The sequence below is a fragment of the Archocentrus centrarchus genome, chromosome 13 (genome assembly GCF_007364275.1).
Source record: "Archocentrus centrarchus isolate MPI-CPG fArcCen1 chromosome 13, fArcCen1, whole genome shotgun sequence".
In the NCBI taxonomy this organism is placed as follows: Eukaryota; Metazoa; Chordata; class Actinopteri; order Cichliformes; family Cichlidae; genus Archocentrus; species Archocentrus centrarchus.
The window spans coordinates 22,890,642-22,913,133 of NC_044358.1; the positions used below are offsets into that span (position 1 = coordinate 22,890,642).

General features: G+C 40.6%; 1 protein-coding gene across 1 annotated transcript in view; it reads right to left on the reverse strand.

Annotated features, from left to right (window-relative positions):
• The window catches only part of LOC115790657 (muscleblind-like protein 1), a 64,803-nt gene that overhangs the window by 14,392 nt on the left and 27,919 nt on the right, over positions 1 to 22,492 (reverse strand). The window contains 1 exon segment of the mRNA XM_030744527.1: positions 7,440 to 7,610. Coding sequence (XP_030600387.1) covers positions 7,440 to 7,610 — 171 coding nt within the window.

The following is a 22,492-nucleotide window of genomic DNA, read 5'->3' on the forward strand; positions in this document are numbered from 1 at the left end:
CAAAGAATACAGTGATTGTGGAAAGAAAGAAGATGGTTAAAACAGATAATTAATGGACTTACATCTGAGGAAAAAGAATATGACTCCTTTCATGCCTGCTTGCCTTTAATTTGCACTAGCACACAGAGCAAGCGTCAGTATTTTGTGCCACCTTCTCCCATTGATCAGATGAAATCACATGCTTCATACCCCAGATATCACACAGTTAGCAGGAGTGATGAAGGACGTCAGGCTGTGTGAGCATGTGAGTGGGGAGAGAGGCTTCACTGTAAGTACTGGAGTTGATAGAGAAAACAGGGAAGCTAAGGAGTATGTACTGCAAGTTTCCCCTGCCCGTTCCTGACCTCAGCCCCAGTCTAAGGATTGTCTGTTGAGCCCCTGCCAACAGGACACAGTGAGTAATAGAGGAGCGGCAGCCAGGGCTGTACTGATGCATTCTTCCTAAAACCTCCTCACTTGCGATGACTCAGAAAATCAGAAATAATTCTTCCAGTGCTGCCCTCTGGAATGTCTGTAGAGTTATTGCTATCACAAGGTGCTCTGGAAAAGCAGATGTGTCTCCCTTCCAGGTGCTCAGATATCAGTTTGAGATAGTTGCAGCTCGAGGTTGGATGGAATAGGCATGATGTCATCGAAAACATTTATGGTCATGGGGTTTTAACTATGCAGTGATATCATCGTGCAGAGTTTGAGAGCTTACTAACAGGCCTTTTTTGGAACGTCTCAGAGTTTAAGTAGTGATATGAAACTGAATATTCTTATTGTAATTCAAAAGATATATCATTGCATAGGGCACCTAATGTCAGCCATTTGTGGTGCAGCAGTATGTGAGATTTGTGTAAGAAATTCTTATTAATGTTTAAACATTAGCACTTTTTTTTACTATTTACAGTATAATTTGTTATCTCCTTTCTTTCTTTTCTTTCTTTTTTGCATAATCATACATATTTTAACTCTTTTAAACAACCCTACATTTGAAGATTGTACGGTCTGTACATCAGACAGAAGCACTACATGCTAAATGTGTAATAATTAGGACACACCTGAACATCAGCAGGGAGAAAACAAAGAAAAACATGAACTCCCAAACTCAATAAATTCTACAGTAAACTCCCAATAAACTCCAGTATCAGTGCAGTAGATTAACAACACCTACATGTGGTGTTTGACAAAAACAAACTCTTTGAAGGAGTCGAAGCTCAAATCCAGCTGCATCCTGATGTTCTCCAACACCCGAAGCTGCTTCTGTTTTGGAGCTAGCTTGGTTAGATGCTCGCTGATTAGACTCGCAGGGTCTTTGCAGCCTCTGTACACAACCTACAGAAGTGTCCGACCTCAGGTCCGCATTTATGTTGTGTAGCTGTGTGTGTTGTGTGTGTTAATTACATTGTGGTCGGTGCCAGTTGGGACTTCTTTTTTGGTCCTCGCTCTTTATGCTCAGTTTTTTGGCTGCAAACATATTTGTCCCTGTTTTTCCACTTTCTTCATTTCCTCACGTCCATTCCGACAGCCGTCTCCCTCCAGGAATTTGCTGACATTTGTGAGTCCTTATATTGATGCTTTGATTATTATTCCTGATTGTTATTCTCTCACTGATAAAGTAGACGGAAACGCACAAGAACTGAACAGGTAATCACAGCGTTGCGGCAGCGTGGACCCGCTCTGGACCCGGTCGGTTCAGAGAGGGTCTGCCGCTTTCTCGTGCACACGCACGCACACAGCTGCCCGACGGCGCTCCCAACTTAAACTCGGAGAGCGGAAAAATGATCAATCCACAATAATTTCAGTTAGTTTTAGTTAGTTTTGTAAACTCACAATACAGTTTTAGTTAGTTATCGTTTTTTCCTTTTAATTGTAGTTTTTATTTATTTCAGTTAACGACAATGTTTTTTTCAATTTCAGTTTTCGTTATTTCGTTCGTTTTCGTTAACTATAATAACCCTGCATCAGAGTACAGACCTAGCCTGAGCTTTGTTTACTGTAGTGCAAACTCTTTGCCACACTAGTCTTAACTTCAGCTCCTAAATATTTAAACAGACATGTGGCCAATTACCACTGGAATGCTGTTGCATTGTGGTTTTTGTGCTTTGACTTTTCTTATTTTCAACAGGTATTAAACAGGTAACCAAATGTGAGTGACAACCAGATGTGACAGACCCTAATTACGTCATTGTGTTCATGGTCCCATACATGAAAATAAAGTAGTTTACCTACATTCACTGAGGAAAGATGGACAGCTGCAGATGAAAAAGTGGGAAATAAAATTTGATAGAGACACTGAGGATTGAAGGAGACTGAGCTACAGACACAAGGGAACAATGAAGGAATAAAGTCTGATTCCTAGAAAGGCAAGTACCCAGTTTTACCGTTTTGATCCCCTCTGCACATAATATTGCTCGGTTTTTCTTGACTTTTCTTTGTAGTGCAAGTCTAAAGCCATCTCTCCACACTGCTGTCATCCAATCTCCTTCACTTTACCTACCTGCCTTTACCCTGCCCATTTATCTATTTCTGCTGTGTTCGGTTCTCCCTTTCTTCTTCTGCTGTGTCCTTTGTCAGCTTGTCTTCCTGCTTCTTCTGTCTTCTTACTTTCTCTCTACCCATGACATAAACAGAAAGGGAAGGCTTTGCAGTTCCAGGGAGATCTGTGCTTCTTTAAACCCTGTCCCTCCCAATGGGCCTCTCAGCTCAGCCCCTCTTTTCTAGATAAGGTTGATAAGCCATCAGCTAAGTGTGCACTTGCATGTGTGCGTCCAAGCATACAGCATCTTTTGAACTCCTCCGAATAGCGTTAAAACAAATTCACTCCATTGCTCTTACTTAAACATAAAGGGACAGTGGAGATGACAGAGGAATTACTTCAAGCCTGACTGGCAGTTCTCATTGTCTCTGTAAGGTCTCTGGACCGGTCATGGAAGGATTCATTTGAACTGGCTGAATGGGGCTCTGGCTATCACCTTGAACATCCTTGGAACATGATGTGCATGTACAGAACAATGTCTTATTCAGTTTGCTGTGTGTGTATGTTTCATAGTTTTTTAGGAACCTATCCCAACTGCCTATTTAATCCATTCTGATTTGATAAACATAAATGACCATTTGACAAAACAAAGGTCAATTTACTAGAACTACTAGATCTTCTAGAACAGTTAGTTTTTGGTTTTCTGGATTGTACCAAGCATAAACTCCATTTGCTGAGGCGAAAAAAGTAAGAATTAACCTTTCATAATTATTATTTATCAAATTAACTAACTCTGTTAATTCTCATTAAACTAAACAGAACTGCTTTTTCATTATGGCAAAAGTTCATTTGAAGTACAGTAAACAGACAAACAATCATACCCATTGGCAATCCTGTGATCGGCTGAGTGCTGATCATATGAATGTCCTTATGACTGGCTAATACTGGATAAATGCTACAAATAATTTTTGTTTTAAAATCTGAGAAGTCGTCTTTCCTATTAACCCATACATACTGTTCATTTTTCACGCCTTTACAGTATGGTCCTATTTAGAATGTATAAATAGCCTATCTGACATTAATAAATGGATGATTAATCCTTGATTAATGTCTCAGAGAACAGAGGGAGTACTTTTTTAGGGTTTACAACACTTTTTTGGAGGAAAAACATCTACAATCACACAATATCATATCCTATTTTACCTAAGGCCTGAAAACATAACAGCCACAATGATCTAAATATATTTTATTAAAAGTGAAACTGGCAACAACATTCTGGAACTATTGGGATTTATTTTATATTTATTATATAACCAAATAATCGTTACAACCGTTAAACATGTCCTCATTATTATATCATAAAGAAAATCCTCATAAATACCACCTGTAATTATCAATGAACACTTAGAACACAGCGCACAGAGCACAGAAAAATTGCTTATTGCAAACTAGTCTGTGCATTCAAAGCAGTGAAACCTTGTGTGTGGGGGACTTACACTTGCATTTCCCGCAATCACCAAAATGGCAGCTCAGGTGCCTTTATAATTTTAGGAACACCCTAACTGCTCTTTTGATATGTTTTAATCTGGTTGCTTAGTTTACTGTCAGTTATAAATGGATAAATTTGTTTATTTATAGATTAATTTGTTACATTGCAGGTGCTTGTGCCTCCAGGTGTAAATCTTGTGTCTGTGTCAAGGGACCCTTTAATTTCTGCATTGCTTGTGCTCCTTATGTGCACCATATATGAACTTACACCATCATACAACACCATACAGTGCTTAATAAATTGATCACACCACCACCCAGTGTAAGGTTTATGCCAGAGTATTAGCAGTATTGGTAATTACCAAAATCACTGGTGTCATTCTTTCTGTAATGGTTAATCCGACAGTATGCAGAAGCTCCTTAATCGAAATGATATTTTTAATGCTAAAGTCTGATTATTGCTGTTATCCATTAATTTTCAACATTAAACAAAAGCAGAAAAGATAGTAAAGCAAATGCCAAATTTTACTTGCATTCCTGAACAGAAAAATTAGCTTTAGTGGTTGAATGCTTTGCTTGATTAATTCCTGACTTCTTAGAGAAGTCCAGTTTGCCGGCGCAAATTTGGGTATAAAAATGTGAATTCAATTTGCTATTTGTCTAATAAATAACAATATAATTTTTAGTTTTAGAGCTGTTCTTGACAGATTTCTAAAATATTTGTGTTTTCTATTTTTTTATGGCAGGGAGATCTAAAAAGATTTGTTAAACTGCGTAGAAAGCAGTATGTGCTGCAGTAAAAGGAAGTTGAGCCAATGGCCCAAAATTTGTGTTTTGCTGGCCGCTGCGTTAAAACTGTACTATATAATTTTATGTGCCGGTCTTTGTGTATAATATCAGCACTCGCTCCCTGTCATTCTTTGTTTCTATTGGTTATGTGAATGTACATCACAGTGAGCCACAGCCGCAGTATGTGCGAGTGCTCCCCAGACAGCACGTTTGTGCTGCACTTTGCCAAACCAATAATTCGTTGCAAGCCATAGGAAATAATGGGTTTCAGAGAGCAGTGTTGCCATTGTCGTGTTGTATGTGAAGGGCCCTTTATGCTTTACTGTTTCACTCTTTCAAGATTCCCTGTGATCCTTGAAATGGCACTAGGTGCCTGTCTCTGCAGGAACCTGGGCAAATATGGTGGGAACACAGACAGTTCACGTGACAGTGTCAAGGTCTTCCTTGAACTGTCACCACTGTCCCATAAAAAATATACACTGACATCGCATGTACAGTTACAAAGTTTCAAGATTCACTAAAACCGCCATTTTGACCCACACTAATGGATATGAAATCCATCTAAATTTTAGGAATGTTTAATGGACAATGTCAAAAACTGTCTAAACAAAGGCATTAATCACATTCTTCAATAATAAATCATACTTTAAATGCTGCTTAACTTTTGTCCCTCTAGTTTTTTCATGTCTTTGTACAAACTGGGTGGGAAGTACTCGGAAATGCACAGGGGAAAATGACAGTGCTGAACGGGCCAATTACAATCGCTGTGGGCTACATCGACCCAACGTGTACATTTCTCAGGAGCTGCAAGTCAGCCATCAGGTTTCATTGTAGGTTACGGTGTAGGGTTCAAAGAGATTTCTGGTTATGATGAAGCTTACAGCATAGATTTCCTGCTCAAGTATAAATCCCCGGTTATCAGGGGCAACACAGAGGTATTCCCAGGTCAGCCAAGATATAATCTCTCCAGGGTATCCTGGGTCTGCCCCAGGGCCTCCGCCCGGTAGGACAAACCTGGAACACCTCACCCAAGCACCTCAGCTGGCTTCTTTCGATGTGGAGGAGTAGCGGCTCTACTCTGAGGCCCTCCCGAATGCCTGATCTCGTCACCCTGTCTCCAAGAGACAGCCCAGCCACCCCTTGGAGGAAGCTCATTTCCGCCGCTTGTATCCATGATCTCGTTCTTTGCCTTCAAAATAACTAACAATATTAGACCTAATAAAAATTTCAGGCCAAGATTGCGAAGACATTTTTCTATAAAAATGTCAGGGACCTGGTGCCATATGGCTGCATAAAATTCAAGACAGCCATTTACCAGCATAGGGCACCAATTAAAATTTTAACAATTAGGTTAAATGACTAGTAACCATAGCCGGCTAGTTGCGTACATACCTACTGTCAAAATGGGTCAGATTTGACCTGAACAATATCTAAGAGTTAACATATTCCATGAAATGAAAATCCTGCCAAATACACTAATAAATCAGATTATAGGCAATCTTAAATCAGGAGTGGGACTACACCTCATACACTCCCCTTCCAGTTATTTGACTATATACACCTTCCCATGCCACAGTAGTTTGTTCTCTTTTTTTGTGTCCCACCCTCCCTCCCCATTTCTCATTTCTCATTTCTCACACCCCATATTAGTACATCGGGATCGGCCTGGCCCGGGTGCCGCTGACAGGCCTAAATGAACCCTTCCATAAACCACAGCCTCAGATCCATGCTTATTCCATTTGCCATTCTCTTACAAAAATATTGTCAAATCTAGTTGAGGATGTGGTCCCGGCTAGTGAATTAAGCCTAATCCTGGATTTTTTTGGCAAATTATTTTGGGCCCGGATACGGGGCCTAGTATTGTTAAAAGTTTAAAAATAGTGATAATTGGTTTTCTAGAAATGTATTTGTATTTACACTCACTGACCACTTTATTAATACCGAGTTAGCCCCTCTTTAGTTTTCAGAACAGCCTTTATTCTTAATTCAACAAGGTGCTGGAAACACCTCAGAGATTGCTCTGACAGGTGCTCTATTGGATTGGATACCAGACATGATGGAGCCATGCCTTCTAATTGTTTATGCCAAATTCTGACCCTACCACCTGAATGTTGCAACAGAAATTAAGATTAATCAGATCAGGGAACATTTTTCCAATCTTCTGTTCTGCCCCATTTTGATGAGCCCATTTTGTAGCCTCAGTTAGCTGTTGTTAGCTGTAGTCCATCTGCTTCGAGGTTCGACATGTTATGCATTCAGAAAGGCTCTTCTGCATACTTTGGTTGAAAGAAGTGGTTATTGGAGTTACTGTTGGCTTCCTATCAGCTCAAAGCAGTCTGTCCATTCTCCTCTGACCTCTGGCATCAAAAACGCATTTTTTTGCCCAGAGAACTGCCGCCCACTGGATATTTTCTGTTTTTCAGACTATTCTCTATAAACCCTAGAACAGGTTGTGTGGGAAATCCCAGTAGATCAGCAGTGCCTGAAATATTCAGACCAGCCCATCTAGCACTAAAACCACCTCTTTTCCTGATTCTGATGGTTGTTTTGAACTTCAGCAGGTTGCCTTGACCATGCCTAAATACATTGAGTTGCTGCTATGTGATTGGCTGATTAGATAGTTGCATTAATGAGTAGTTGAACCGGTGTACCTAATAATACCTAATTGCTCTGTACCTAATACATAGAAGTGCCTACTCACCACTGGTTGTAGCTGTGTGCCGGGCATCATGGCGTTAGCGAGCTGCATCTGCTGGGCCAGCATGGCCATGTTTTTCTGCTGGATGAGGTTGTTTCTTCCATTGATCTCCAGCTGGGTCTTTAGGTGAGGAGGAGGATGCAGGTACTTACAGTTTTCCCTGGAACAGCGGCCCTGATGGGATGAGAAAGGATGAGAATGGAGGAGATAAGGAGGGCAAAAGTGAGGGAGAGGGGTGAGGGGGACAGAAACATGGAATGTGGTGGATTAGAATACTATTCCCTTTAACTGCAGCCTAATGTATAGAAGTAATGAGCCTTGAATTAAGTCGCTGCCCTTCTATTTAACAGGCACTGACCTCACATCCTTGACATCTGAGCCTGCCACTCAGTTTGTCATAAAGAAGACCAATGAGTTCTGCAGAAGATGTACGCTTGCTACCTTCTCTATTTTCTCAAGGTTCCCATTGGGAGACAAATTAGCTCAAAGAGCAGATATAAAGAGGATTAACTGTCTGTCTGCTCCTTCTAAGAGACTGGTTTACACAGAGCAAACATCTGACAATGAAAGATGTTGCAGTGTGCCTGTGATAAAAGCAACACTTTTCATTTTGCATTAATCTGGAATTTCTTTTTTCATTTGTTTATCGTTTGATTAAATTCAAAAATTTTATGACCATACTTTCTTAAATGCTAAAATAACATCTTTAAAATCAATTAAAAAAAAAAAATCTTAAATAAAAGTAACTGCATTGAATTGCTTCTGCATTATTGCTCTAATTTGTTTGGGGAATCTAAATAAGCAAAGCTTTCCAGTCTCCTCCATTCTGCCACCTTAGAAGCTGTCCAATTTGGTGCTGGATGTTTTACAAAGCCCCATGAATCATCATTGATCTCCACTCAATTCAAACAAATGAGCTATGTGTCAATATCGGACATAATTTCAGAAAAGATGAGGTGGGAGAATTGATGCGGGATCGATACATGATTGGAGACTTCTAAACACAACAAACATAAACACATCATGGCAATCTAATGCTGTATTATGCTAGTATCTATAGACTGTGGTTTGTGTCTGTGCATACTCACTGCTGTGGGTACTTATATTCATCCTGCAGCCAGCAGCCCAAAGGGAGCAGAGAATGTAATTTACACTCTCATAATGCCTGCTCCACTGAACACTCCCCTGGCTAGGTGTAATATCTTAGATATCTCCACCTCTTTTTTTTACTCCCCCTTTCTCCCTCATTCCCTTCCTTTCACATCAATCCCCATACATCCTGAGCCCCGTGCTGATATTTGCTCTCCTCATCATGAATACAGAGTAGCGCAAGTGCAGAGGTACTGCTGTGATCTGTGTATATATTCATGTGTGTGCAGCATTTGTACTACTCCCTGCTTTTGTCAGCTTCTCTCTCTTTTCTTCTTCTTGTCCTGCCTCAACCAACCTCATCAAAATGCATCCTCAATCCATCTCTTCCCATTACTGCTTTATGTAAATCTATTTCCTGGGGGATTGGAAAACCAGCCCTGCAACAACTCCACCGTATCCCCTCCCATGGGGAATTAAAGGTTGGCTGTCATGCTACTGCTTATCTCAGTGAGATTACCTGCTGCTCACTGTGGCCTACTATGACACTTGCTTTCACAACCTAACACATACACTCTCCCACTCTGTCTTCATGCTTAACACCTCTCTTCTTTCTCCTCCTTTCACTTCCTCATCTTGCTCTGTCTCTCCACCTCTCCCATTTATTCTGCCTAGCTACAGCAGGAAAGGTACTTTGCATTGGAGAGCTGGAGAATGTCAAGACATCTTCCAGCATTTTGATTGGCTAAGAGCTGTGAAGAATAGTATTCCCAGCCTGACCATTGGCCCAAAGGCACCCATTAACAATGCTCCAAGTCTGGGTCATCCCTGTGCGGCTGCAACTATTGATCAATGTTAATTGGTTAATGTCTTTTGATTTTCAGGGTACATTCCCTCTGGGCTCAAGCATGTCAAATCCAGCCGTGTGTGTGTGTGTGTGTGTGTGTGTGTGTGTGTGTGTGTGTGTGTGTGTGTGTGTGTGTGTGTGTGTGTGCGCGTGTAATCAGTTCTGACAATGCGGCGCCTACAATTACATAAATTACAGCTCTATTTGATGGCTGTAATTTATGTAAGCTCTATTTCAGCGAGGTTCTCTGCATCAGTTTTCAGTGGTCAAAGCTCAAAAAGGTTTTAAACACTTTAACATTTTAATGAGTCGTTGTGGGAATAAGCTGCAAAATAATTACTTCAAGAATGATAATTGGCGAAAAAATATTGTTATTTACTGAAAAAAAAAAAACATTTAAAAAGAAAAAAAGATTCTAACATTCTAAGAGTCAAATCTAAAATATATGAGAAATACGCATATGTTTAAAAAACTCATGACATTACAAGCCTTTTGTAGACAGGCAGAAACAGGGTGTCATTTTTCCACAATGAGCAAGAACGTAGATGACCTCATGTTGTCAGCATTTGATCTAAATATTTCTCATAAACTGACTACTTGACATTCTATCATTTTTAACTGAGACCGTAATTCTTCACTACAGTCATGCAGTGCTACTTTCAAAACAACCCTGTCAAAATTATTTGGTAGGTTATGTTTTTGAAAAAGGTATTTTCTTCCTCGAAGACACACAATGAGGATTATCCAGAAAACAGAGGGAATTGGGATAAAGACAGAATCAGAATTATCGTTTATTGGCCATATTCAGAGAGGTCATCACCCTCATCTATTCATCCCCCTCTATTTTCACCAGCAGCCCCATTATCTATAGCAGCGTTGTTGTTCTCCAAACAATGCCATCATGCATGAGCCCGAGGTCCTTGCCAATCACTGTCTGTGATGTTAATGCTCTGGCTTCTCTCCTGGGCCTTGTCACCTGTCTGTTTGTCCGTCATCGAGACATTAATATGCTAACAGACTACCAGCATCTGTTTCTCAAGAGCTCTCTCTATTGGTCTGTCTTCTTCTCCTCTTATTGCATCTACTTGTGTCCTCTCTATCTGTTTCCACTTCTCCAGGTCCAATTCCCAGCAACCCCCCTGTCATAAGCTAATTAGTCTTTCTTCTTAACGCTATGAAACAAATTTCAAATGTCAGGTTAATGTTTGGTTCACTCGTCACATAATGGAGATGGCTATACATATATATTTTTAATCTGGGTTTTAAAGTTTAAACTGCATTCATATGCAGTGACTAGGTATTGTTGGCCCAAAAGTCAGGTGAACAGGAAATCTTGGCCCAGATGTGTGATTGCTACACTGAAAGTCCCTGAAGCCCCCAGAGGCCAATTCGGGAGACAAGCTGATTGATTTCCAGACTGTGACTTTGGCAGCTCACAACAGTGAGTGGGAACAATGTTTTAGTTGAGTATGCAATACCCTCAGCCTCGATCCAACACTTTCAGTTGCAAGGAGATTGCACAGGTCGCCTGCTGGGAGGCATCCTGTCTCCAAACAGTTGCAGTCACTCAGACAGATTGGCAAAGTTTATAGATGACTGCCGTCTAATTTATAAATACACACAAATTGCCAACACGTTCCAATCAATCTGCGTTGGTCTGCACCAACAAGTGCAACTTGTCAATGTTGAGGCTCTTTGCAATAGGGGACAACTCAACTGGCTGCTAGCTAGTTATTTTCTGGTTATACTGTATTTCTATATACAAGCAAGGTTGCCAAGTGCCATTTTGCAATTAAATCGCCATTCTGCAGCAACAACTATCTGTGGAGGAATTTCATTTTCAAATCTCTGAGGTTCTGGCTGGACGTAACTAATGTAACTATTAACTGAATGTAACTAATTAATGTGAATTTGCAACAGACAGCAACAGATTTGCAATTTTTACTGATTTATAATAAAGATTAGAAATCATCACCTACTGACCAACCAGTTCTCCAGAAAACACCGTCACAATTCCTGGAAGATCAGTTGGAACTCTGCAGGGAGAGTGGGAGGTTCTTAAGTTTTTAGTAGCATCTAAAGTTTTTTTGTGTTTTCCTGATTTTTTTTTCCCGTTGGCTGCAAACAATTTTGCAACAGTTTTACGCTAATATATGATCCTAAAAGAGGACACCTGCACTGTACTTGCAAACCTCATATCAAATTTATATGTAGACTAAGCCTATGTTTGAATTTTCTTTTTATATTTAATCATTACTCTCAAACCCTTAAACACCACCGAGCCTGAAGCTGACAGAATTAAAAATTAAAACCATTGGGGGCAGGCTATTTTTTGGGGGGGGGCATTTTCACTTTTGTTTGATAGAACAGTGAAGGTTTAGACAGGAAAGTGGGAGAAGACACACAACAAAGGACCCTGAGTCAGATTTGTAGTAGTAGTTGTTGTAATAGTAGTGCTAGTATGCTGTAGCATTATTTACCACCAATATATCTTTTTACTTGCTCTTCTGTTTGCTTTTTTATTGTCATCAAATGTATGATACACATAAAGCCACGTGTGGGGGGTCAAGGCTCAAGACACTGGCTCATGTCTTTATGAAGTCACTGAATCCCTATTTTGGGGTACATGTGAATGTTTTGTGGGACTGCATGATAAGAACCTCATACTGTCAGTCTTACTTGTTGCCTGTGGTGCTTTGACAGCTCTCTGAATGATGTGTCTGTGGAATCCCAGTGAATAAAACCTGTGGCAGAACTCCTCTCAGAGATTGGCAACAGAGGCAAAGACAAGAACAGAAAGAGTGGAAGGCAGAACAGTCAGAGAGAGCTACAAAAAAAAAAAAAAAGCAAAAGGGAGTGAGACAGACAGAGACACAGATGCAGAGTGTGCTTTTCATATTAATATTAATCAAAGCGGTCTGTGCAAGTGATTTCGGCTGTGCCTTCGCTGGCATGTATCTACAGTATATCCTCCAATGGGCTGAATGGCACATTGCTTTCCCTTCTGCATGTTCACTCCCGTAATCACCCATTGATTCTGAATGATCTTTTAATCTACCCGTCCAGAATGACTCATTCCAACTTAACCACACATAATCCAACAGCCTCTGATCTTTTCCGCATTCTCAGTCTGTCTCTGCTATCGCTGTGTCTGAGCTCCCCTCAAACCACAGCTTCTGCTGCACAGTGAACACCGTGACCAGTGTGACAACTGTAGAGCTCAAGTCTGGACAGCCACCGATCCAAGTCCCTTTGCATTATTAATTCCCTCCCAGTGGAACTGCCTCTCCCTCCCGCTCCCAAAGACAAGCATCAATCAAGAAAGTGCCGTCTGGTTGAGGGCCGTGATGAGAATACACAAGCTCACACACTCACCCAGACACACACTCAGGGGCATGTGCTTTCCTGACCAAAGGTTCCCGTTGGCAAGCATACGTCAGACAAAATATGACATCAGATACGGTACAAAGAACAGCCTGTCTGAGGACTCAGAGTGCTGCCAGACAAGCCAATAACACACCGAGGCACACGGTCACACACAGACACACATACACACTCTAATACAGAATTTTTATTAAGCAATACACTCCAGCTGCAAACCACTGGCAAGTCAGACAGCATGTTTGGAAGTAAACCTGATAACAGGCATGTTTTTCAGAGACAAAAACATCCCGTTTTCATTGTCTTTTCTTTTTACCACCTCTCCCTGTACCATAGCTAATACCACACGGCTATATAAGTCTCATTATCTCTTTCCAATCATTCATTAAATCTGGAACACCCCAGGTGCATTAGTATATTAGCCTGGATCAGTTAATGACCTTAAAATCTCATTTAACTGGGCAGAGGGATAAGCTTTTAAGACAATGACACAGATAGATATATGGATAGAAGAATCACAGACAATGATAGACGAGGTGACACACCTAGTAGAAACTAGAGATGGAACAAAACAGCGGGTGAGTTCGCAGAAGAATGCTGCCGGACGTCACAACTGACGCAGAGCCCGGGGAAAGCTTTTAGCCGTGTTGCTCAATTAGCCAAAACACCAATTACATCACCCAGTAGCACACAGAGTGTTAGCATGTTTAGGGTGGACGCTAGTACAAAACCATTAGCACAGAAAGCTAATGATGGGGCAAAATCATTAGCCCTCGTGGCTAATGACAGCACTCTGCTGCCGCTGAGATGAACTGCTCTGAGTTTGTGATCCATTACTATACATGGTGGAAATATATAACTCAAGTAGTTCATGTTAAAGGAACATTTAACATTTAACATTCTTTTGCTAATATTATGCTCTGCATTGACACTGACTGAAAAAAATGTATATCCCCTCAAGCATTCATTTGAATCTGCATTTAATGTGTCATGGCTATTTTCTTGGTAGAATAATGAGAATATTGAATAAACTAGCTAAATCATATCAATCAAAATACCAGAATATAGCAATAAAAGCCCAGAATTAGGATTTTGTAGGATATTTTGTTAGGATTGTCTAACAAAAACATTGCAGTTTTCACCTAAGACAGATTTTGCAATTCTTTCCATTGTGCTGTCAGGATATGAATGAGAGTCTTGTTGAGAGTCTCTGTTTGAATCTTCAAACAGAATATCAAGGGGAAAAAAAAGCAGTTGCTGAAATCACATGACCTGGACACAGATATCTGAGGAATTACAGTGACATTACTATTTTAACACCAGCACTGACTTATTTCACAGTGGGCCACCTGACACCTAAAGGACTGTACTGGAATTGGCTCACAGAGTGTATACCATGTAATGATTAGACTCCCTTGGGGCTGGACAAATCAGAATAAGGTAAACCTACTGTATCTGCTGCTGACCGCTCTGAAAGTGAACACCCACATGGTCAAAAAAGTCAGCATTAGCACCTAAGAAATAAAGATGGTAGTGAATAAAGGGATTAAATGTAGTGTCAAAGGGACCGAGTCAGCAGCACAGACTCTTTTTCATCTTTGCTCACTATGCGCCTTTCACAGCACACAGTCCAGACTTCTTTTTTCCCCCGCCTGCTTTAAAATGGGGGATGAAAAAGTTCAAATAAAAAAAGTCTCTGCGGTGTCTGACCCTCTCTGGAGCCTGCAATATAGGTGGGAAGTGTTGTCCTGGCTCCAGTGGGAACGTCATTGTAGAGTTGGGCAAGGCAAAGTCCCTAATTAGCTTTGTTCTCATTTCGCCTACAACACTATCTCCCCTCAGACAGACAAATACACACATTTACAAGCACACATACACATATATACACAGCGATGAAGTGAGCGAAGAGAGAGGCCACCCCACAGCCCCTGAGATCTGGCCCTTCTTCTCTATTTCTCTTTCAATTAACCCTCTTCCTCCATCCTCTATCCGTTCATCTTTTTCGCTCGGCCCTTATCTCTCCTTCACTCTCTGCCTGAGCGTTCTCTATTCACAATCTCTAAAGTTTAGTCTAATTCAGTTTTATCTCCCTTTCACTCTGCCAAGAAGGCAGGCAAAGAGCAGACCCATTAAAACAGCCTTAATAGAAGACTGTTGAACAGGCACACAGGATTCAACAGCTTTTAGACCTAATTATTTTCTGCCCATCTTTGTAACACTCGTTTTGCAGATATATGGGCGTCACTGGCTGCTGAGGGCAGATGTCTTTTTTTTTTTTTTTTTTTAATCTTAACCTCCTCCCTAATTTCATATCTTGTGCTCCACCTATTTTCACGCTGCTTGAATTGCTTTACACTTATTGTCATTAAGTGTTCATTACGAGGTGGGCTAAAGAGATTTTTATTTTTTTTTTTATTGTTTGCTTATGAATCTATTTCAAGACAGAGGAAAGCCGAGTTGTGGGGGGTGGGTGTCCTCGTAAATGAACGATACATGCTTGCTGATCAAGACTGGCAGCTGCCTTTGATTTGTGCTGTGATCTTTAGCAGCTCCATAAAGTGGCTCCGAAATGAAAACAAAAGACGCTAATGGCAACAGGCAGAATGCTGAACTCAGCCAGTCAAAACTGCATCTAGTCACTTGAGAGCAAAAAAAAAACTGTGATGACTTCTCTGTATAATGACCTGAAGAAGGAGTTAATATCAAATGACTGTTTTTTTATGAGTTAGGATCAGATGCAATAAAGTCAGAGGGCTGGAATGTTTTATTCACTTCTTCTGATGAGTCATGGGGGACATGGCACATAATCACAAGACCACACCCTAAAGCTTCTGAGAGTCAGTGTGAAAAACTAAGAGAAAGTTGTCAAATGCTAGTAGAGACATCTCTTCTTACACCCATGTGTAGCACATCTCCATTCACACACACGCATACATATTCTCCTTCAACAAAGGGTGTCACTGTACTGGCATCAGCAGCTAGTGTCATTGCCTTGAGGTTAAAGCAGATAAGAGAGGATTAGCATTCATTACTCCATAGAGTGATGATACACCCACCGCCTGCACACACAAAATGATGCATAGGCTTTCTCAAAGCACACGCACTCGAGGAGCATAGCCAAATGATTTTCTCTAAAGATTGCATTAATAATAGAAGGGAAGTACAAAGGGAAACAACAGTAATACAGCATGTAATCCTTTGTATCATCAACAACTGCAGGGCTCGAAATGCTTAAACTGAAGCCTTCGGGATACATGATGAGCTTTGGCATTGTTGGGAGAAAAAACAAAATGACAACAATAAAAAGGAAACTGACTAAACTGAATTAAGTATTCAATGCAAGATCCTTCAATTTTCATGATGAAGTTACCCATTTTCCATGCCCACTACCCAAGAACACTCAGAACAAAAGTAAGATTTGTTTAAAAAACTGTTAAATAGGTTTTTGACCCCTCAGAATTTTGTCTTCTCTATTGCAAAGGAGCACAGTGTCCTTTTCCCATAAAGATACAGAAGGGAAAAAAAGTGAAAGATGGGCAGAAATAATAGAAACAAAGACTGAGACAGAGTCATGGGTTAAGGATATATTCTGTTAGGGTGATATGTCATGTAGAAAAGCATGCCACAATGTGTCTTAATTCCCTCCCACACACTGTGCATGACAGAGCAAAGGGCCATCACCCCCCTCCTTCTTCACATAGCGCCTTCCGGCTGCACACTCATCCACATCGATCCACATTGATCAAAGTCGGCTTGTACCACTTCAGCAAAGAGCAGGGAAACAGTGGACAGGGTGATCACCTTCTCTAAGCCTCTCTCACAATGGACTCATCTGTTGTCAGAGCTGCCACTGCAACACATTGTATCTTGCTGAAGTCACAAATGTAATGTTGTCTATCAACAAAGCCAATTAGAGAGAACAAATTTGGGTTAAAACTGAACTGAATTTACACAGAAGCTCACATGAAAAAGCTTGCTTGAAAAAATCAGGATCTGACTGTACTCTCAATGTCATTTAGATCAAATATTTGTGAGTACATGTAGTCCAGTCTAGACTTAAAATACCAGCAGGGAAGCTGCAGCGATAGACACTGCGGTGACAGACAGCAAGCTGTCGGCAGACCCAACACAACACAGCTGCTGTAGCCCTTCTGATGGCTGAGCCTGATAGCGATGTAATCCAGTTAAAGCCTTTTGAAGAATCACAATGTCTAACAGCAAGCCCTGGAACATGCACTGTAACAATAAAGGGATATTACAGACATTCTTCAATATTGCACATGCCGAAGAGCCGACTGGCACAACTTCCATTCACTTCCATGCTCTTTTGCTTCTATTACTTTCTCTCCATCTGCACACCCTCTACCTTGCAGTTCCTTCTTCTCTATCTGTCCATCAATGTTCATGTGACACCATTTGATTTCTGTGCAATTAGCCATCACTCTTTCAATGTCTTTCACTTTTATTTCATTGCTGCACAGTCTCTTTTCCTTTCTGGCGTTGATCTGCTTGCTTGACATCACCCTTGTGCCTGTCTGTCTCTGCAGGGATTACACTCTTGGTCTCTTTTGTGTCGTGATGATGCAACAACAGATGCAGACATTTTCTGCAAATGACATTGTCTCATTGTGTCATTTCACCTTGTTTTGTTTTGCTGCTATGCCTTATTTCATTTCATTTCTTCATTTGCTGGAGAGGCTTGCATGACTTGCATGTTTCACGGTGGATTTTACAGGTTGCTGTAAGATGGTGACTCAAAGTTGATATATTAGTTTTTGTAGAAAGAAAAAGAGAGAAAACCCATGCTGAAAGCAGCAAAACATCCGCTCCATAATGGTCACGAAGGATCAATACTGCATGGAGAGAAAGTGCCGTTAAACAGTGTGGTTTCTGTTAATTAGCACTCCTCTAATAATCTCTCTCTCTCTCTCTCTCTCTTATTTTCTCCTTCTCTTTTCCCCACTTTTCACTTTCTGTACTTCCCTCCCACTCTCTTCATTCCCATCCATTTAAACCCATTCTTTCTCTGACTTGATAAGTTGGTCACTCCCCTGTTCAGGTCTGCTGATTCCATCCTCCCAACCAATGTTCTATCACTAAGCAAAGAAAACAAAGTGAGAGGAGGTCTCTGAGTTCTTTTCATAAGCGTGATGAATATCCCACTCCTGTGTTTGTGGCTGATGGCTCTCAAGGATGAGATTTAATGAAGCTCTCATCCAACTCTGATTATTTTCTAATTAAAGGAAGGAGTGATGGGGGCAATGAGTAAATTCCTGAATGCATGTTTATAACTGGGGGGGAAAAATAAAACGACAAACATACTGATGACAGACGCAGAGACAGTAATCATGCTCAGCTGAATGTTGTTTACTGCACTCCCTTGGGAATGGAGGTCGTTTGGCAGAAATAAATGTTTGTAGCACTTAAATTACAAATCTAGCATAGACGCACATTTAATATGTACAGTAAAATATGCATGCATCTGCTGTAAATATTTTTTCTTAGTTCCATTAATCAGGCTGGACTCACTGGCTAAAAACCTGGATAGACATAAACATATTTTTTTATTATGTTTGGTAGAGGAGTAGATTTAAAGGTAATTAATTTTTCATCCCTCTAGTAGCTATCTTCCAATTCAGTTCATATACTATTAATTTAATTATTTGCCAAACTGGTTGGTCTCTATCAAAGGAGAAGAAATGCAGTTTCAAGTAATTCTTAAGTTGTTTCATTTAAATGTAGTTTTATCCAGAACTGAAAGAAACTGCACAGCTGAGGTAGGCTTCTGTTAAGAGTAGTCACTAAAACGAAAACATATTTTGTTTTTTTGTGAAGGTGCTGATTTTGTTAGTAATTTGCCAAAACACTGTTTGTTTGTTTTGGAAAATCCTATAAGCAAATGGAGTGAATCCATATTCCCTAAGCAAAACCACAAGAGAGGAAAACTACATACTCTGAGCTAAATGTTAACAGCAGTATCTAATAGGTTCACAATGACAGCACTAACTGTCAGTTCTGTTGTTTAGCAAATGCAATGTTAATAATGACAATGAACCCGAACACACCGCCAGTGCAGTAAAAGCATACCTGGATACCTGGAAAAATACATAATGGAACACTAACAGTCATGAATTGGCCTCCCCAGAGCCCGGACCTCAACACATTGAGGCAGCGTGGGATCATCTTGACAGGGAACAAAACAACAGGCAGCCAACATCCAAAGAAGAGCTTTGAATGTGCTTCAAGAAGCCCGGAGAACTATTCCTGAAGACTACTTAAGGAAATTACAAGAAAGCTTGTAATTTTAAGAGAGTTCAGGCTGTGTTGAAGAATAAAGGTGGTCAAATCAAATATTGACTTTCAAGCTTGCTAGAGCTGAACAAACACTGTTTTTGCCTTGTATACTGCATTTCTATTTATGTTTGCATGTGTTTCATGTGACAAGAGATCAGCTGAAAGTACTTTATTGCTGCACTTAGTTCTCAAGCAAAATATAAAGAACTGAGGGGTAGTGCAAGACTTTTGCACAGTACTGTGGATGAAAAAATATTCCATAAAGTCACAACAGTCACGGCAACAAATCCAGTTTGCTTTCACACAATACTAGAACTATCAGCCTCTTATTGGAAGCCGTCCTGCAGACTGCCTGTACAACACATCTGCCTCTGTTCCCACTTTGATCATCCAAACTCTCTCCTGACCCATTCTAATTTCTCTCTTCCATCGCGTTGCGACTTGCGAGCTATCCTGCCGTGGCTTCCATGACGACACATAATCGCTTCAAAATGTCCAATGACACAGCAGTGTGAGACTGGCCCAGCCTCCAGCTTCCTGCCTGCTATAGCCTGCAATATCATTAACCAGGCACCAAAGCCACTCTATCGTGATTACCTACCTGAGGTGAATACTTATTATTTTTCAGGACTCTTTGTGCTTTACTGAGATCAGTGAGTGTGTTTGTGTCATTGTGTGAGTGGGTGTCTGCAGTAGGGAGTAAGTGTTTGCTGCTCATGTCAGTTTGTGTGTTTATGTGTTCAAGGCTGAAAGTGAATGATTACACTTCAGAAGAGTTACTGCATAGTTCCCAGACTCGTGAGATCGGATGAAGAGCACAGGGTCACTGACAGATAGAGGGAAGTGGAGATGGAGCAAAGAGAGAGGTAGACAGAATTACGGTGCAGCCAATCGACAGAAGCAGGAAAACAAGTTGGCAGATGACTCTCTGTCCTGGGGTGAATTAATGTTCTGTTGCTTCCACTCTCCATTTACTTCACCCTCCACCCCCGTACACCTTACTTGTCTGCAGTCTAATTTAAATGTTTGTTTTATTACATCAACTTCAAAGAATTACAAATGGAGAGCTTTAAAAGCAGTCCGAAGATAGCGAGTGCTCAGGTAAAAGAGGTGGATAGGAAGGGGAGGAGAGGGAGGGACGGGGTTCAGCGTACATGGAGAACAACGATGAGTTCGTTTGGTGAGACGGGGAGGGGGCGCAAGACAGACTAACAGGAATGGATCACGCCATAACCGATTACATATTCTATTCACAACAGCAGTAGCAGCAGGAACAGCAATAGCATTGGGACATCACGACTCAGCACGCAGATATTCTGATATTACATTCAGACTCTCTAAATGTGCAGGGCCCGCCAGTTTGTTAAGAAAACACATGCAGAGATGCATACATGCGATGGCAAAAAACTAACAGTCATATTTGGAGAGAAATTAACCGAAAGGGGCAACATTACAAGCTGAAGAATGAAGGGTGCCAAAAGGTGAAAGAGGGAAGTTTCCATGAGCTGGGAGGCTATTCCTGAATGCCCTTGTATATATTTTGGCTCTGGTGTTGTTGTGTCATGTCTCCATGCTGATGCAGCATGTTTAAAGATGGATGTGTGTGTTTGCGTACGTGTGTCTGTGCTGATGCAGTGTATCCACAGATGGATGTAATAGTGGCCTCTCTGAGGGCAGAGAGACATTTAGAGGAGACGTTTCAAGGGAGGACTTGCTCATGAATATAGCCAGACAAAGTTAATAGCTGCTGGCTGCGTGTTCACTGCTCAGTCCACGGCAATGTGCTAATAAAAGCCCCTTTTAGGCCGATAAGTGTGAAAAATTATATTTAGTATATCCTGCTTAGTTAGACCAGATAATATAAAAATGGATGTGCAAAGATCATGTGAGATAGGATTACACATAATCATGCTATAGACAATATTTATACACACGTGCTAATTTCAAGGCAAAGTCCAAAATAAACAGTTAAAGTTTCCTTTATTTATCCAGAAACCTTTCTGCCATAAAATCAGCAAACATGTCTTTGGTGTGTGACTTGTTCTATGTACTCATTTGGTATAAATTTTTAATGACAGTTTATTTGAGTGTAATTTTCTGCAGTAGAGCAGCCCTTGACATGTTTGCCACAGAGTGCGGTGTCTAATGGGAATAACTCCTAATTTTAGCAATCTAGGTTAACTAGCTCTCACTTAGTGTAATAACGAAGCATAATGGGAGTTCCCAAATGTCATGACACGGCATCTCCTAACATTGCTCACCCGTGATTGCCCATGCAATAGCCCAAAAAAAGATTTAATCTATCAAAATATGTTAAATGTTTAAAAATGTACAATCATTTTAGACTACTTAAATAACCACAGTGAAATGAGCAGACAACCTGGAAATTAACTAAAACTAAATTTGAAGCAAAAAAATTGAAATGGAATAAAACTAATGTAAAAATAAAACACTATAACTCCGGCTCGCTGCAGGCCAAAGCCCGATGACTCAACAAAGGCACTTAAGTTTTGTCCATCATGAAATTCTGATTCACTTCTTTCTGCTGGTTGGTCAGAGTGAAAATAAAAGGACAAATCCAGACAAACAAACGTCTCACCGAAATATGATGAAAAGTGATAAAAGATAAAATCACTTTGTGTGAAATGGAAATGAAAGTGTCTGGGACGCCTGGAAGGTAAAAAGAAGAAAGGGGGAGAAAAGGGGGATGGAGGGTGGGACGGGTTGAGTAGAGACAGATTAACAGAAGTAATGAGAGGAGAGGATGAGAGCGAAGAGCATGACAGGAGAATACAGATACAAAGCAGATTAACACTGTTGGAGTACGTTTCCCTTTCAAAGAGTTCTTATCCAATATACCGCATCCCTCTGTGGACTACACACTAACGCACACTCACACCTCTCCTTCTGTTTTCTGCTGGGCTCTCATCTCAATATATTGCCTATTCTGCTGTTATCTGTTCTCTTTGCTTTCCTCTCGCTTGTGCTTGTCCACCTCCTTACTTTAAAAAAAAAAAAAAAAATTCAAGGACTTTGAGGTATACAATATAACTATGTGGGTCACTATACCTTCCAAATGCTGCTAGCTTGTGTGTCTCTGCAACATGACAATATACGTATGATTGTTGAGTCCATAAGTGTAGCTTTTAAACACTGATCACTCTGACAGGGAGACAGGGTGATCACTGTGTAAATATGTTTCTCTATTGCAAACTAAGCATACAGTATTGATTCAAACACTAGGGCTTTACAACAGAAATACATCATTGTTGTTGGTTCAGAGGATAATGAGTTTACTAACGCTGTAAAGTGTTTGTTTTCCTTCTGACAATCTTGCATGAATTATTAAGGTCCTCTGGGCAACTTTAAACAAATATAATAATACTGCATCTTATTTGATTACAATGTGCTTCTTTAGTCCCCACTGGTTGGAACATCAAAGTCT